Source organism: Phaseolus vulgaris, chromosome 8, assembly GCF_051622355.1.
Source record: "Phaseolus vulgaris cultivar YP4 chromosome 8, ASM5162235v1, whole genome shotgun sequence".
NCBI classification, from domain to species: Eukaryota; Viridiplantae; Streptophyta; class Magnoliopsida; order Fabales; family Fabaceae; genus Phaseolus; species Phaseolus vulgaris.
This window is the reverse complement of record NC_143505.1, coordinates 53,325,484-53,341,603: the sequence shown is the minus strand read 5'-3', so window position 1 is coordinate 53,341,603 and position 16,120 is coordinate 53,325,484. Positions and strand designations below refer to the sequence as shown.

At 31.7% G+C, this 16,120-nt stretch overlaps 2 protein-coding genes across 5 annotated transcripts; both read left to right on the top strand.

Annotated features, from left to right (window-relative positions):
- Window positions 1-595: 595 nt before the first annotated feature.
- Window positions 596-7,728, top strand: MEE22 (maternal effect embryo arrest 22). Of its 3 annotated transcripts, XR_016515077.1 has the most exons (9): window positions 596-882; window positions 968-1,073; window positions 1,214-3,312; window positions 3,796-4,000; window positions 4,117-5,147; window positions 5,312-5,442; window positions 5,580-6,334; window positions 6,670-6,782; window positions 7,154-7,728. XR_016515077.1 is itself a non-coding variant. In XM_068629263.2 (8 exons), the coding sequence occupies exons 1-8, from the start codon at window positions 817-819 to the stop codon at window positions 7,446-7,448; spliced, it is 4,917 nt and encodes a 1,638-aa protein (XP_068485364.1). In that variant the 5' UTR covers window positions 596-816; the 3' UTR covers window positions 7,449-7,728. The 3 variants fall into 3 exon arrangements, 1 of the variants encoding a protein (XP_068485364.1); XR_016515076.1 differs by having other exon boundaries at window positions 3,796-5,147; window positions 5,371-5,442; XM_068629263.2 differs by having other exon boundaries at window positions 3,796-5,147.
- Window positions 7,729-11,962: 4,234 nt separating this feature from the next.
- Window positions 11,963-15,205, top strand: LOC137826857 (protein DETOXIFICATION 41). 2 transcript variants are annotated; one of them, XM_068633006.2, is made up of 8 exons: window positions 11,970-12,362; window positions 12,658-13,202; window positions 13,841-13,927; window positions 14,005-14,061; window positions 14,137-14,375; window positions 14,461-14,579; window positions 14,676-14,762; window positions 14,860-15,205. In XM_068633006.2, the coding sequence occupies exons 1-8, from the start codon at window positions 12,036-12,038 to the stop codon at window positions 14,932-14,934; spliced, it is 1,536 nt and encodes a 511-aa protein (XP_068489107.1). In that variant the 5' UTR covers window positions 11,970-12,035; the 3' UTR covers window positions 14,935-15,205. The 2 variants fall into 2 exon arrangements, with proteins under 2 accessions (XP_068489106.1, XP_068489107.1); XM_068633005.2 differs by having other exon boundaries at window positions 11,963-12,362; window positions 14,005-14,375.
- Window positions 15,206-16,120: the final 915 nt, after the last annotated feature.

The following is a 16,120-nucleotide window of genomic DNA, read 5'->3' as shown; positions in this document are numbered from 1 at the left end:
AATTAATACTTACTTAACCAAGAATAAATACTTTTGGAGATATTTTTTGGAATTGCTTCACCCTCCTAGTAAATTAATTATATAAACTCTTCTGAATGCATTTTATTTCACAAATAGCATTTATTCAAATGCATCTTATTTGGTACAACTTTTACAAATTTTAATCATTATAATCAATACATATATCAAACAAACAATCCAATTTCCTCATTATATTATTAATTAATATATGATATTTATCTAGTCACAACCATTTCACCAAATAAATTTTAAAAAATATGGCTAATATAGTAATTAGATAATAGTTCAGTTAATTGAAAAAAAAATGTGAGTTATTATTATAAATACATTTATAATCAGACGTGTGCTGGTTTCTATGGATGAAAAAAATTCATCTTATGATAATATTTTTACAAAATAAATTAAAATTGACATATTAAGCATATTTTATTAGACTTACAAAATAGTATGACCTATTTTAATAGAAAAGAAGAATAAAAATGATTCGATTTTGTAATTTATTTTCTAGAATATTTTTTTATTCCTTTTTTGTCCAATGGCCAAAATGAATGAATATTTTTGTTTCTTGTTTATTAAGATTTAAATGTGAATTTCTGTATTATTTGTTTTTTCTTGTATTTTTAATTGCAACCGAAGAATTCACATTAATAAGGGTGAATTAAACTCTCCAGATTCAATATTGAAGCTGTGCAAACTCTCGGCTATGGGGTTTAGGGTTTACTTCACCGCCACAACCACCGTCACCACCGTCACCGGCTCTTAGTGTCGTTCGTTTCATTTTACTGCATTGCGAAGATGACATTGTCTATGAATCGAGATCAGACACTGAAATCCGATTCCAAAAATCCCTGTTGTGACCACGTAGTACCTCTTCCCTTCACACCTCCATTTATTTTGCTACGCTTTCGATTTTAACCATGTATCTTTTTTTTCTCTTTATACGCAGTGGAAGAAGAAATACTCGAAGGTGCAGGAATCGCGCAATGCTCTGCGACAAGCCGTCAAGGTTCTTGAAATCAAAATCAACGAAATCCAGTCCCGCAGTACCAACGGTAAGTAATATGTTAAATTTCTAAGATTTGGGGTATAAGGCATTATCTGGTTATGTTCGGAGTATGCATATGCTATCAGTTTAGTTTATTTGAGGGAATGTTGAATATGCTAGTAATGTATGTGATGTTATTCTCTGCAGCATGTGGGGTCAAAGTGGAAAGAGGGGATAAATTGGGGGAATTTACTGCTGCTAGGGTATCCTTAGGGAGTGAAAGTTCCAGCTTTGAGCCTCAGATTGATACTCCCAAAACACAGCAGGGGTGCAGCGGCCGTGGGGATGAGAATGGGACCTTACAAGCTGATAGGGAAAAGGAAATTAGTAGATTGAAGGAGCTGCTTGAGGTGGAAAATGGAAGGGCTGATTCTGAGATGAAGAAAGCTGCCGAAGCTTGCAAATTGCTAGAAGATGAGAAGACTAAGGCTGCTGAAAAGGAAAAGGAAATCGGTAGGTTGAAAGGGCTTTTAGATGTGGAGAAGAGGAGGGTTAATTCAGAGAGTAAGAAAGCTGCTGAAGCGTGCAAGTTGGTAGGAGAAGAGAAGAAGAAAGCTGCTGAAAAGGAAAATGAAATCAGTAGACTGAAGGAGCTTATAGAGACAGAAAAGAGGAGCGCTGATTCTGAGAGGAATAAAGATGCTGAAGTACGGAAGTTACTTGGAGAAGAGAAGAATAAGGTTTTTGAAAAGGAAAAGGAGATTAGTAGATTGAAGGAGCTTATCGAGGCAGAGAAGAGAAGGGATGATTCTGAGAGGAAGAAAGACAATGATGTTTGCAAGTTACTTGGAGAAGAGAAGAAGAAGGTTGCTGAAAAGGAAAAGGAGATTAGTAGATTGAAGGAGCTTATAGAGTCAGAGAAGAGAAGGGATGATTCTGAGAGGAAGAAAGACAATGAAGTTTGGAAGTTACTTGGAGAAGAGAAGAATAAGGTTGCTGAAAAGGAAAAGGAAATTAGTAGATTGAATGAGTTTATTGAGGCAGAGAAGAGAAGGGATGATTCTGAGAGGAAGAAAGACAATGAAGTTTGCAAGTTACTTGAAGAAGAGAAGAATAAAGTTTTTGAAAAGGAAAAGGAGATTAGTAGATTGAAGGAGCTTATGGAGGCAGAGAAGAGAAGGGATGATTTTGAGAGGAAGAAAGACAATGAAGTTTGCAAGTTACTTGGAGAAGAGGAGAAGAAGGTTGCTGAAAAGGAAAAGGAGATTAGCAGATTGAAGGAGCTTATAGAGTCAGAGAAGAGAAGGGATGATTCTGAGAGGAAGAAAGACAATGAAGTTTGCAAGTTACTTGTAGAAGAGAAGAATAAGGTTGCTGAAAAGGAAAAGGAAATAGGTAGATTGAGGGAGCTTCTAGAGGAGAAGAAAAGAAGGACTGATTCTGAGAGGAAGAAAGACAATGAAGTTTGCAAGCTACTTGGAGAAGAGAAAAATAAGGTTGCTGAAAAGGAAAAAGAAACCTGTAGATTGAAGGAGCTTCTAGAGGAGAAGAAGAGAATGGCCGATTCTGAGAGGAAGAAAGCTTCTGCTGCTTGCAAGTTACTAGAAGAGGAGAAGAAGAAGGCTGCTGAAAAGGGGGAGATTGCCAGAGTTGAGGGGGAGAAGTATAGGATTCAAATTGGTCAATTGGAGAAACAGGTTAATGAAGCAAAAACAAAGTTGGTGTCGGAGATATCTATGTTTAAAGAGGCAACCAAAAAGTTTGAAGCTGATAAGAACAAACTATTAGCAGAAAAAAGAAAGGCTGATTCAGCAATGGCAAGAGCAAATGAAAAGTTAGAGGTAGAAAAACAAAAGGTTGACAAGGAAAAAAGGTGTGCAGATGCTGAGATGGTTAAACTAGAGGAGCAGAAGGCACTTGCTGAGGATAACTGGAACAAGTTCATGAAAGAGAAATGCCTTGCTGTTCAGATGTCTCAGCAGTTAGAAGAGGATAAGCAGACAATTGAGGATTTCAAACAGAAGATCCATGAACTCTCATCCTTGACAAAGCCTGTTGAAATGGCTGCTGACAACAAGGTTAAAGCTGAAAGTACAAAAATGAAGCTTTTGAAAAATAAACTTAAGCTGGAAAAGCTACGAGCAAAGCATACAAGGCAAAAATATAAGTTAGAAGCAAGTCGGTATGACATTTTGCGGAACGAATTAGGCCGTCTAAAGGTTGATTTCATTCAATTTCTACACCGCGTTGATATGCTTGATGCATCCTTTTCACCTGTTGCTGGAAGTAAGCATGACCAAACAAAGGTTGGTTTCACGGACAGATTGTTTACGGTTATGTATAATATTTGAGTATTTTTTCTATTTTGCCATTTTTTATCTCATCTCCTGGTTGAAATCATGCACACTTTTGAAGCCAATGATTTCGTCCTGGATTACTCTCATATGCAGATTAAAGTGAGACTACTTATGTTATGGACAATTGGTTATGAACTTATTGGTTGTTGTCCCCTGAATTATTGCAATCTTTGGTTTTATGATCATATAACAGTAGCACCAAAAGATTAGTTAACTTTGGGAAATTTTCAGTATCCCTGAAAGCAATACATAATTATTTGGGTTGTTATATTATATATCAGAACGAAATAATTGTTTAGTAGTTAGATGGTACTTGGTTACATGTCTGAATTCATATAATTAGGGATTTGTTTTAAATTTCTTTTGTTGGCTCTCTTTTTACTTCATGTTTTTGTTGTATACGCACGACGTAACTATTTTCATCTTTTGCAGTATGAGAATATACTAGACATGCAGAATTTAAATGTCATTAGACAAATTGGCAAGCTAAATTTGTCTGAGATTCTTAGCCAATTTGACAATGAGGTTCTGAAGCCTTGCTGCACAATGATGGATGCAAGTGATCCATTGAGGAAGAACATGCAGAATAGCACTCCACACCTCACTCCTGGTGGAAATTGCTCTGAATCTATCACAGGTATTGGTTCTAAATTGGAGCCTCTGGTTAGAGGATCCAACCAAACAAAGTTACAGAGTTCTGCTATAAATTCCAGTACAGAATCTTTTTCTGATGGACAGTTGATGGGCTCACAGGATGCAAGCATTTTTCCAGTTACTGCTTCAGCACAATTGACTCAGGAGATCTTTAATGCTAAACAAAACATGTGCAACCCATCTGATAAATCTGTTGATGTGCAGCACAGGAAGAGGAAAAGAATGCATGATACAGTTGAATATATTGCAAATTTGTCTTCTGAGAAACTCTCTGATTTTCATGGTTTGTTGTATAGAAAACTTGGCAAATGCTTAGGAGGGAAAGTGGCACTTCATAATCCTAATAATTTACAGGAAGAGAATAAAAGGGCCCACAAGAAGAGAAAGAAATCTCGAAGGGAAAAAGTGGACATGATATCTTGGATTAACAGGGATGAGAAGAAAGCAACGACAGAGACCAACAGTGAGGTCTATGATGATGCAAATGTCTGTAGACAGACTTCCTGCCCTGCTCCACGTACTTTAGAAACCACTCAAGCATGTGGGGAGAGAATATGTGATGTTGCAAATAGTTTCGATTCCATAATTAATTTTGATAAAGTGCCTGATGAAAGTTATATGAAATTATTAGAATTAGAAAATGCTTTCAGTGAGGAATGCTATAGAAAAGCAATGGATCTTCCCTTGTCTCCATCTCTTCCTGACATTGAGTTTCATGAAATATTTGAAGAGGATAATTTGACGATTCCCTCTCTACATAAATCACTCCCAGACAACGTGTTGAGTTCAAGAGCAGACCTGTTCATTTCACCTCCCTCTGATGTAATTAATGTTGAATTCATTTCTAGTGCACAAAAATATGATGATTGTGGAGTTTCTTGTAATTCACTTGTGCACACTACAGAAAATTCAAGGAGTGCTTTTCCGGTGGAGGATGGAATAAGATCTTTAAACAACAAACTTCCTGAATTTTGTGTTCTCTTTTCAAATGTTGAGGATAGTAATATCATATCAAGGATATTTACTGCTACAAAAAGTTGTATAGCTCAGTGCAATTTGGCTACTCAAAGAGGCTGGGCGGTTAATAACATATTAACTGCACTTAAAATGGAAGAAAAGCTCACACAGAAGTAAGTGTCTCATGCTCTTTTTGATAGTATGAGGTCAATGCTGTTGAACACCTTCCATACATTTTGTTTCAGTATTTTGCTTTCCTTGTTGAAACAAACTAATCAGGTAGACTAATGGTGGTGTTGATATTAATTTTATTATTATTACTTTTTTAATTTCTCAGGGAGAGGGTTTCAGTGCTGTTAACACTTATGCTGTTCAATTTTTCCATGACGACAACAGAGACATTTGGGAGACTCTGGGATGGGAAATCATTCCACTGCGTGCGATCTTATTCTGAACATATCTGCACAGGTTTTCTAATCTATTTCATGATCAACTTCCATTTGCTCAACATTAAAATAATGTTTTTGATTCTATATAATATTATGTTATTTGCACTTCATTGAACTTGAATTTAATTTGACGAAAGTTCACATCTTTTTCCTCAGTTATGACTGATGCAGAGACAAGAATCCTGTTTGTAGAGAATTATTCTTTGCATGAGCTGCTTGGCCTCATTGAAGATTTTCTTATACAGGGAAAAATTATAGTAAACAATAGAGTAGATGCTGAAACTCTGTCTTCTGATTTGAGAGCCACTGATTTTGTGAATTGTGTTAATGAGATATCATCTGATGCAGCTTCAAGTGAACAATTGGTGGCAGCAAGTATTATATTAGCATCAGTATGTGCTGCAACTGATTATGTTGGATTTATCTGTGATGCTTCTTATCATATTCTTCGATCATGCAAGTTGGATTCTTTGATGGTGTTGACTATTCTCCATATTTTTTCTTATCTGGGTGGAGAGAAGTTTTTTAACAAGGATAATTTTGGTTTAACGGTGACTGTTTTGAAGTCTATAATTATGTTTCTTGAGAATGGGAGACTATCTGTTGCTACTGTCTGTCTTCCTTCAATAAATCAACTGCATGCTGAATTGTGTATGAATGCTAAATGCCCATTCTTGGAAGGTGCTGAATCCATTGATGCAGTTGCATGCTTGCTCTTGGAAGAGATAAAACGAGTGGATTTGTCAGAATCTGGGTTCATGGAAGTTCAATGTGCAATTGACAAGAACTATGATGTGCCCTGTTCAAAAAAATGCCTGATTTCTGCAACTCAACCTGACACCCTTAAAACTGTCGACTGTTGTTGCCTGAGTAATGTCCTGTCTCTGGTGGAACTGGTAGCAAACAAAATGGTATTATTCTCATTATTGACCGTGATCTATAATTTCTTTTTTATCAAGTTCTAAATTTATGGAGTAATTCACCTTCCAAAAATTAGTGACAGTCTTTTCTTTAGAATTGATCTCATACTGAAATTAATAGAATTATACAATGTGAAATTGACCATGAAAATGTTTCTTGAATGTGATGTCACTCGTGTTATTCACTATCATTTGCTGAAATAAGTGGCTTCTTGCCAAGGCCTGAGTTTTTGCGTGGTTGAGAGCTATACTGTTCTCGACTTCTCATTGTTTAGGTGATTTCATCATAATCAATCCTGATTTCATGTTTTCTTTTCCTAATACAGAGCTGGCACTGGGTTGGTATGAAACTTGTTCCTCAGCTGCTGAATATACTCGACTCATGTGTAGAGGAGAACTTTGCTATTCGTATAATTGTTCTTCTAGGTCAGCTTGGAAGGTAAATTGGTCACGTTGATATTGTTATTGTTACCAATCACTCATGCATAATGTGAAACGTATGTTTGTACGAATAGAGGATATATTTATGTTTCATGAGAGTGAGAAATTGAGAGGATATATGCATGGCTTATTACTTACAATTAAGATCATTTAGAGTTGTCTTAAAGGAAATAATGATTTTTTTTTATTTCTGAACACTAAATCCCAATTTCGGGGTAGCACCCTTAGGCGTAAGATACACAAATAAGTGATTTCTCTTGATATTCGACATTAAAATATGATATGATTTGATGGTATTTGTTTCAACAAAGAAGGATTCTTTCACATAATTATTGTTTGTGTTCTAACAGTGATAAATGTAAATTTCAGGACTGGAGTTGATGTTGGTGGATTTGAAGATCAAGGTGTTGGGAACTTGAGATGTTATTTGTGTACTTATTTTTGTCGCACCTCTTCCGTGAAAGCAGACCTTTCTCTTCAATTTGCCACTGCCAGTGCTCTGTTTGGCCTTCTACCTCTTGATTTTGAATCCCTTTTTCACACCAACATCAATCTTTCAGCTTATTCTAAATCTATTTCTGACAACGCTGAAACTTTGAGGAAGTGGTTCTCTGGGCTGCGTAAAGATCAACAGAAATTGCTATCTGATGTATATAACAAGTAAAAAATTTATCAGTAGTTTTAACATGATTGAAAATAGGATTTCCGAGCCAATTGATGTAATTGACAACGCTCTTGGAGAAGTTTTGTAGATGGACCGGTTATGGAAGATTAGATATGGCGTTGATTCAATATTTTTGAGAGCCTTCAACTTGGCTTGTATGCCCATGTTCTTGTTTCCGAAATTTTGTACATAATTTCTTTTTTTAGCTGTAAACTTGTAAATTTCTTGTCATTATATTTATAGTGAAGCTGGTTGACCTCTTGCAGCAACCATGAATGTTTATGTTAAACATATAGAACATATAACTGAAGGGATTTCTCTTATCTTATAGGAAATTTCACATTTTGTTAGATATTTAAATTTTACATGATTTTATTTTAAATATTTTATTTAGTCAAGACAATATAAATTTATTAAATTTTATTTTTTTAATAAAGTATTCGTGGCTCGTATAATTAAGAATAAGTCATTTTTTAAATATTAAAACTGATTGAAATTTATTATACATTTTATTACCTTTCTGAGGTGTGGGAAAGTGTAAGATTATATTAAAGAAGAACTGAACTTTATAATTAAGAAAAAAAAAAAGAGTTTTACGTCACTAAAGACATTATTAAAACAATTTTAATAAAAATAATCTAATTAACATTTATGAAAAATAAATATTTCTAATACTTTATTTATATTGAATGAAAATAATAATAATTAACAGTAATAACAATAGTAAAATAATTTTAATAATTTAAATATAAAAATAACTTTATTAACATTAATAAAAAAATTTATGAATATAAAAATATCATTTTTTTATTTTAGAATATATTTTCAATTTTCAATTTTAAGTAATTATGTTTACTTTTCTGGAATGTTAGAATTTCATTTTCTTTTGAAATTTTTTATTCAAAACATATTGTACAATAAATTATTTTTTAAAAATTAATTGCCTTTTATATTTTTTTTTATCTAAATATGCTATAGTTAGTTTGATTTTAATCCATCCTTATTTCATATGTTATTTTAATGGCTGAAATAGATTTATGTTGAAATTTTGGTTTAAAATTAAGGTTCTTTTTTTGTAATATATAGATTTAACCGTTGTTTTACTTAATTAAGAACGATAAGTAAGTTTAATACTAAAATTTAAGATACATACCAAATTTTTTTATGAATTGGAAGATATGTTTAAACTTTCTTATCCCAAATAAAGATTTCACGAGTTAAGCAACATCTCTATCCAATCAGATTTTTAAACAGAGTAAGTTTATTTTACTCTAAAATGTCTTTAAAGATTTTTTATTTTCTTTATCCTAAAGATTCTTTATTCTCTATTTTTTTTCTATGATTTAATCATCAATCTTAGTGGGATCAGCTGAAAAAAGTAATTATCTCAACTTATTCTATTATATACTGAATTTCTGTTATGTTTTGGTAACTTGCATTATACCCTTATATTTTAAAGCTTATCGAGACTAAGAGGCTAAAATTCTAGAGATTGCTTGGAAAACAAACAATTAAGGTAAGAGAAACTAACTTTACTTTTTTTATAGTATCCTAAGCTAGAAGATTTGGATGTGGAGAGGACATGGTCCATTATTCAATTTATTTTGCAGAGATGTTTTTGTTTACATACCGTTTAAACTTGTAGAAATCTTAGATTTTGATAATTTAGTATTTAAGTGTTGCTTCTTTATGTTGTTAAAATAGGACTTTTGAATGTTATGGATTGCATTTTGAATGATATTGTATGATGAAAGTGATATGAAATTAAATTCATATATTTGGGATAATGTATGGACTGGTGTTTGTTTATGTATTAAGTATTGGTGCATATGTGGCAACACAGATCTCCGAGCTTACTGGTGATCTAAGTCACATAGACTAAGAATATCCTGAATGTGTAGATCCATGTGAGGTCTATGTGATTGTTTTATGTTGGAATTTGAAGAAAATTGAATAATTAAGAAATTGATCCATTTAATTTGGTTTTCTCTTTTGATTTAATTGTGTATACTATAAAATTTTATTTTCATTAGCTTACCCTTCTTTTCTTGTTGTGTTTGAATTACGATGATTGTACTATATACATGAGCAGATAATCATGTAAGTGTCAGATGTTCTTAATGACTTTAAGATATTTTGAATCTTATATTGTTAATATTTATATAATTATAAATCATAATCATATATTAGAAATGTTTTAAAAAACTTCAAGCTGGTATAAAAACATCATTAAATTTTCTATATTTACTACATGAATAAGTTTTCTATATTTACCTGGAATATGAAATGTGCAATTTGTAGATTCAATTGTTGAATCATGTGATAATATAAAAAAACTAATTGTATATTTAATAGTAAAATCAATTTTATATGTTGGACAATAATTAGTTTATAAATATAGTATTGACCATCATTAAGTAAAGTAATCTTACATGTACAAATGGTTAAAGAAAAATTAATCACTCACGAGAAATTTTTAGATGTCTGCAGACAAGTTTAACATATTGGAACAAGTTTACTTGATTTTGAAAAAATATTTCTGGCTGGATTTACGTTAATATAATTATATAACAAGAAAATTACTACTTTTATGGATCAAGAGATTTGAGTAATAAAATTATTATAAAATATTGCTGCAATAATATCAAGGTTGAAATATGTTTTTAATTTCTTTAAAATTAACAAGTTTTAATTTTAGATTTTATAAATTTTTCTCTTTGTTTTACATTCCGAGAAATTTTAAAATTAATGTTTTTAATTATTATAAAATATGTGAATTTTAAATATTTGTCGTTGATTATCATTCCTCTAAAATTTCAAATAGCTATTTTTAATACTTAATATTTATTTTTTCAGATTTTAAGAATTTTTTTAAGTGTTATACGCTGACATTATATCATAAAATTAGTACATATAACTTGAAATAATCATTTAACCTTTTATTTAACACGTTAACTAATCTTATAAAATAGTAGGGATAAAAAATAATAATTTATGAAGGAACGAAAACTATTAAAACAAATTAAACGAACCATAATTAAAATTTACTCATTTTTATAAAATTAAAAGCACATTTAATCCGTATAACAATTACCTTTTCCTTAATACAAGTTTTTTATATTATTAAAAATGAGAAGAAATAAATTTTGGGATATAGAGAATATATATTATTGTATTGTTAATAATTATGTTTGAAAACTATATTTCACATTTAATAAATTTTACTGCTAAAACTACTTTCAAATTATGTAAGAAAATATTTCTTAATTTTTTTTGCGAATAACTTAAATAGAAAAATAATGAAGATATATTGCTAATATGAAAGTTTATATATTATCATTTAATCAAGTGTTGTTATATAAAAAAAATATTAGAAATTTTATAACAATTATTTTCAAATTTGTATAAAATATTGTTATTGATTAATAGTATAAAAGTTTTATTGACATTAATAGCACAAACTTTTAGCACTTACAAATAACAACACATGAAAAATTAAACCCCTAAAAATATATTTTAATTCTCTATCCAAAATGAATGAGGGAAAATTCTTATACTTGAGAAAAACATTAAAATTTTAAAATATTTTTTGTTACTGTGTCATAATGATGGAAGTAAGTTAATGAATTAAAATAATAAATTCTGTAAATGTCTTACACCAATGTTAACACAATATTTATTTTTATTGATAACAATGGCAACAAATGCACAAACAATTACTCAGATAATGTATGATTCATGCATCTACATGTTGGCAATACAAACATTATTGCAATACACTCAAATTTTCCTTTTAAAGGAAAAAGACAGGACCTTAAAACCCCCCTCCAAAAACAACCCACATTAAATATACATTATTAAAGTGAAAGTTTGTATACTATTAATAAATTAAAAAATATTAAATATAATTTCTTAAGATATTTCTTGTAAAAGTTAGTAACTTTAATATATATATATATATATATAATATTTATAATGCAATGATGCTGTAAGCAAAAACTTTATAGCATCCCATCTAATTATGAGGTGAAAAGGAAGTAAAAAAAGTATCTTTAATTCATACCATTTTGAAGAGAAAAATGGATGAAAATGGAATGACTTTGTTAACCATTTTTTTCTTTTTCACTCTCTCTTTCCTTTCACTTCTTTTTACTCTAACAGTCCATTGAAGACTTTCAGCTGCTTCATGGCGGAAGGTCAGTTCTTCTCATTTTGAAAAGATCACATTTTTTGTATTGTGTACATATTAATAAAGTGCCAGCTTACCTATCTTTCAAAAGGGTAGAAATTTGTTTTTTATTGGTACACTCGAGAGAGCCATCTAATTATTTATCAAAGGTGACAATATAAAGATTCATCTTTTTAAGTACAAATATAGAGATACCATATGCTAGCATTATCTACTTGTCCATGTAAAAGAGCACGTGGATACAACTGCAACACAAAACACTGTGGAAGGTTAGCTGCATAATCTTTGGTGGAACAAATATTCCACTTTTCCACATGCATATATAACTTCTTATTTGCAATGCCTCACTCCATGCACTCCAACTAGTTGTGATTTGTACAGTAGTGCACATAATAACCATGGGCTCCGTGGACTTTAATGACACTTTGGAGCACCAACCGTTACTAGTGAGGCTTGACTCAAACACACAGATTCAAAATTTGTCATCTGAGGCCATTGAAGAATTCTTAGGAGATAGGCCTATTGCGTTGAAATGGTGGTCAAAGCTTGTTCTGTGGGAGTCAAGGCTCCTCTGGCTCCTCTCTGGGTCTTCTATTGTTGTGTCCATTTTCAATTATATGCTAAGTTTTGTGACCTTGATGTTCACTGGGCATTTGGGGTCTCTAGAGCTTGCTGGGGCATCTCTAGCCAGTGTTGGTATTCAGGGTCTTGCTTATGGTATTATGGTATGAGCACTACTTGACACACTTTTGTGAACATATTTTTTTTACTGGTACAAAATTAGATGCAATTTCATAACTGTTATTGACATTATTCTCTGATCAGAATTGAAGTTGGACGTAACAATAGAACAACATCATTTTTTCTTCTTACTTTTTATTTAACAAACTTCACTCATGTTTGTGTAGTTTTAAACTATATAAAGTGTATTGCAGAGTAAGAGTATGTATGATACTATTATTAATTGCCTTTTCAATTATATGCATATTTTTTATGATTGCATATATTTTGCTTAAACAGTTGGGGATGGCAAGTGCAGTGCAAACTGTGTGTGGGCAAGCATATGGGGCAAAAAAGCTTGGAGCAATGAGCATCATATTGCAAAGAGCAGTGATCTTACACATTGGAGCAGCAGTGATTCTTTCATTTCTGTATTGGTTTTCTGGGGATTTTCTGAAAGCCATAGGACAGTCAGATAGCATAGCAGACAAAGGCCAAGTGTTTTCCCGGGGACTTATTCCCCAACTCTATGCATTTACTATAAGCTGTCCAATGCAGAGGTTCCTCCAAGCGCAGAACATTGTGAATCCTCTTGCATATATGTCAGTTGGGGTGTTCCTTTTTCACATTCTTCTCACATGGATAGTTGTCTATGTTTTGGACTATGGTCTTCTAGGGGCAGCCCTTAGTCTCAGTTTTTCTTGGTGGCTTCTTGCCTTTTTGATTGGCCTCTACATCATATTTAGCCCAACATGCAAGGAAACCTGGACTGGCTTCAGTTTAAAAGCCTTCAGTGGAATGTGGCCTTATTTCAAGCTCACAGTTTCTTCTGCTGTCATGCTATGGTATGATTCTATGACTGTATGTCAATCTCTCCCTAGTTTTAACTTTTACATACATTCTTTTATACATAAATGAGTTTTAATTTCTATACACCATTTACAATTGTTGACCAAATGAAAATTAAGGTGGCCATAACTTCTAAAGTACTCCTTCTATTACTTTTAACTCTATATCTCTGGTTTTTAAAGTTGAAAACAATACTGATTACTTTTTTTTATCATTTATGCTCTTACTTTTCAATTAACTTTCATTTATATATTTATCGTGATATAAAAATGAAAAAGATTAAAAAAATCTTATAAATATTTTATTAAACTCAAGAAAACTTATTATGTTTTAGTTTGTCTAAAATAATCTTAAAGGACACTTTAACAGAAATTGAGAAAGTAGCTTTAAAATAAGTAAAATCACTTTAGAAGTTAGTGTATGAACTATCTAGTACATGTGTAGATTTCAGTTAAAGAAACTAAAGTATTTTTACTCTCAGCATTAAAATCTTCATTCTTTATTTTATACATAACTAAAATTCTCCAAATACCTTTCAACTTCTATCCCAACATAGTGTTACTCTGCATAGATACATGATTATTTACATAAATTTGTTCTACTAATCTAATCTAAAAAAGGTATCTTAATGTAGTTTGGAGATATGGTACAGCCAGGGACTGGTGCTTATATCAGGACTCCTCTCCAATCCCACAATCTCACTGGACTCAATTTCAATTTGGTATGTTAATAGATAGTCATGGAATATCTTTTCTGGTTTTGTGCCTAACCATAACCTCTATCTTAATGTGCTTTCAGTATGAACTACTTGAACTGGGACATGCAATTTATGTTGGGCCTCAGTACAGCAGCCAGGTTAGCAACAAAACAATGTGTTTTTCATTCCAAAAACTGTCAAAAGTTTGCTAATGGTATGATCCATGATTGCAGTATCCGAGTGAGCAATGAATTAGGAGCATCCCATCCAAGGATAGCAAAATTTTCTGTCTTCGTAGTGAGTGGAACCAGCATACTCATTAGTGTGATTTTCTGTTCGATTATTTTGATATTCCGGGTTGTTTTGAGCAAACTTTTCACTTCTGACTCTGAAGTCATTGAGGCTGTGTCTCACTTGACTCCCTTGCTTGCCATTTCTGTTTTCCTCAATGGCATTCAACCAATACTTTCAGGTAATAAAGCCATAAAAGGTACACAAGCATAGACACCAACTTAGGTTTATTCCTCCTATGGTTAATTTTTCTTGGAAAATTTCAGGGGTGGCAATTGGAAGTGGATGGCAAGCAGTAGTGGCTTATGTAAACTTGGGTTCTTACTATTTTGTTGGTCTTACTGTTGGATGTGTTCTTGGCTTTAAAACTTCTTTAGGAGTTGATGTAAGTTTGGAACACTTCTGTCACTGATTCATCCAACTCTCACTTCTTAAGTTTGTGAAGAATAAATTTCATGCAATGTATTTGTAATTTTTATAGGGTATTTGGTGGGGAATGATCCTTGGAGTTCTTATACAGACAGCAACTCTAATAGTTCTGACTGCCAGAACAAATTGGCAAGCAGAGGTAATCAAAACTTCACACTAGTAACATCTTATGTGTTACACTACATTATTGCTTGTCACATGAGAAAAGATGTGAACCAAATCTTAATTCTTTTCAGGTTGAAAAGGCTGTTGTTCGCATCAAGAGAGCAGCAGAAAATGACACCTTAGATGAACTGGTTACTGACTCATAGGCATTCATCTTTTTTCTTCATGGCTTGGTAGGAATGCATCTCATTTGAATGGGAATCTGGTGTAGGGGTACCAAAAGGATGTTGTTGATGACTTTGTTCTCTCTATCAATCTTCTCCTAATTTTGAGAATCTAATATGTAATAATGAAACCCAAATTTCACTGTCAGCACAAGTATGTGATACAGTTTGTGTTTAGATGTGTTTGTAGAATTGATCTTGAATCAACAAGATTTTATAAAAGCAATGTTAAATAAACATGAGTTTGCAGTAACCTGACTTTTGTTTGGATAAAAAATTTGGTTGGTTAATGGAAAATTTGGAATTTTAGTTACCAAAAGTTATTTATATTTGTGTACACGCCATGTGGGGCATGATTGTAGAGTACCAACCATTGCTTCACATTCTCAGATTCCAATTTTTTTTTCATCTCTATCCTAATAATTGATAATGCCACTGAAGAATTAATAAAGCATAGGCCTATGTTATTTTGTCCATTTCTTTCAATTATTTTCTTGCTTTTCGTCACCTTCATGTTTAGTGCGTTCAATTAGTCTTCGAAAGGTTTAGAACATTAAAAACTACAGCTTGTGTCTCTAAAATATGCACACTTATAGTTAACTACCTTCTTCTTTTTTATAAGTACATGTAAGATAAAAATAATATAATTTAAGTTTTTAATAAATTAAAATCAATTTACGCATATCAATTTAAAATTTTGGAATTTTTTTATGAAAGAGCTTTATAAAAAAGTGTATAAATTGACTTTAAATTATAGAAGACATTTAACTAATTTTTTATTCACGTGCAAATACTTATGAAAATATTTGTTTAAATTCAGCCAAAATTCATTAATTGATGGTAGCACATATAACTTTATATTGAACATATATATCAATTAAAGAGCAAGGGAATATTTAGTTAGCAAATACAGCATATTTTGTCCAAAATAACGCTTTGTGGTATTTTACTGTATGAAAAATTGCTTGCGTATATAACTTGGTTATTAATTTTGTCAACTTCTTATGGTTAGAAGGATGTTTTGTTAAGCTCCTAAATAGATTACTAAATTTAATTATGTGCATAAATTGTTTTTATATAATGTAAAAATAATTGATTTTATCATTTTTACTTTTACTGGGACCTATATTGAGCTATAAAGGCGACCACCACCTGAACGTTACCAATA

What these genes read in the sequence shown, in the direction of transcription:
- LOC137826857 (XM_068633005.2), top strand. Translation starts at nt 12,036, where the DNA reads ATGGGCTCCGTGGACTTTAATGACACTTTGGAGCACCAACCGTTACTA. An exon ending in CTGGACTCAATTTCAATTTG is followed by an intron (nt 13,928 to 14,004) that starts GTATGTTAATAG and finishes ATGTGCTTTCAG; the next exon opens with TATGAACTACTTGAACTGGG. An exon ending in CATTCAACCAATACTTTCAG is followed by an intron (nt 14,376 to 14,460) that starts GTAATAAAGCCA and finishes GGAAAATTTCAG; the next exon opens with GGGTGGCAATTGGAAGTGGA.
- MEE22 (XM_068629263.2), top strand. Translation starts at nt 817, where the DNA reads ATGACATTGTCTATGAATCGAGATCAGACACTGAAATCCGATTCCAAA. An exon ending in CCAGTCCCGCAGTACCAACG is followed by an intron (nt 1,074 to 1,213) that starts GTAAGTAATATG and finishes TATTCTCTGCAG; the next exon opens with CATGTGGGGTCAAAGTGGAA. An exon ending in GAAGAAAAGCTCACACAGAA is followed by an intron (nt 5,148 to 5,311) that starts GTAAGTGTCTCA and finishes TTAATTTCTCAG; the next exon opens with GGAGAGGGTTTCAGTGCTGT.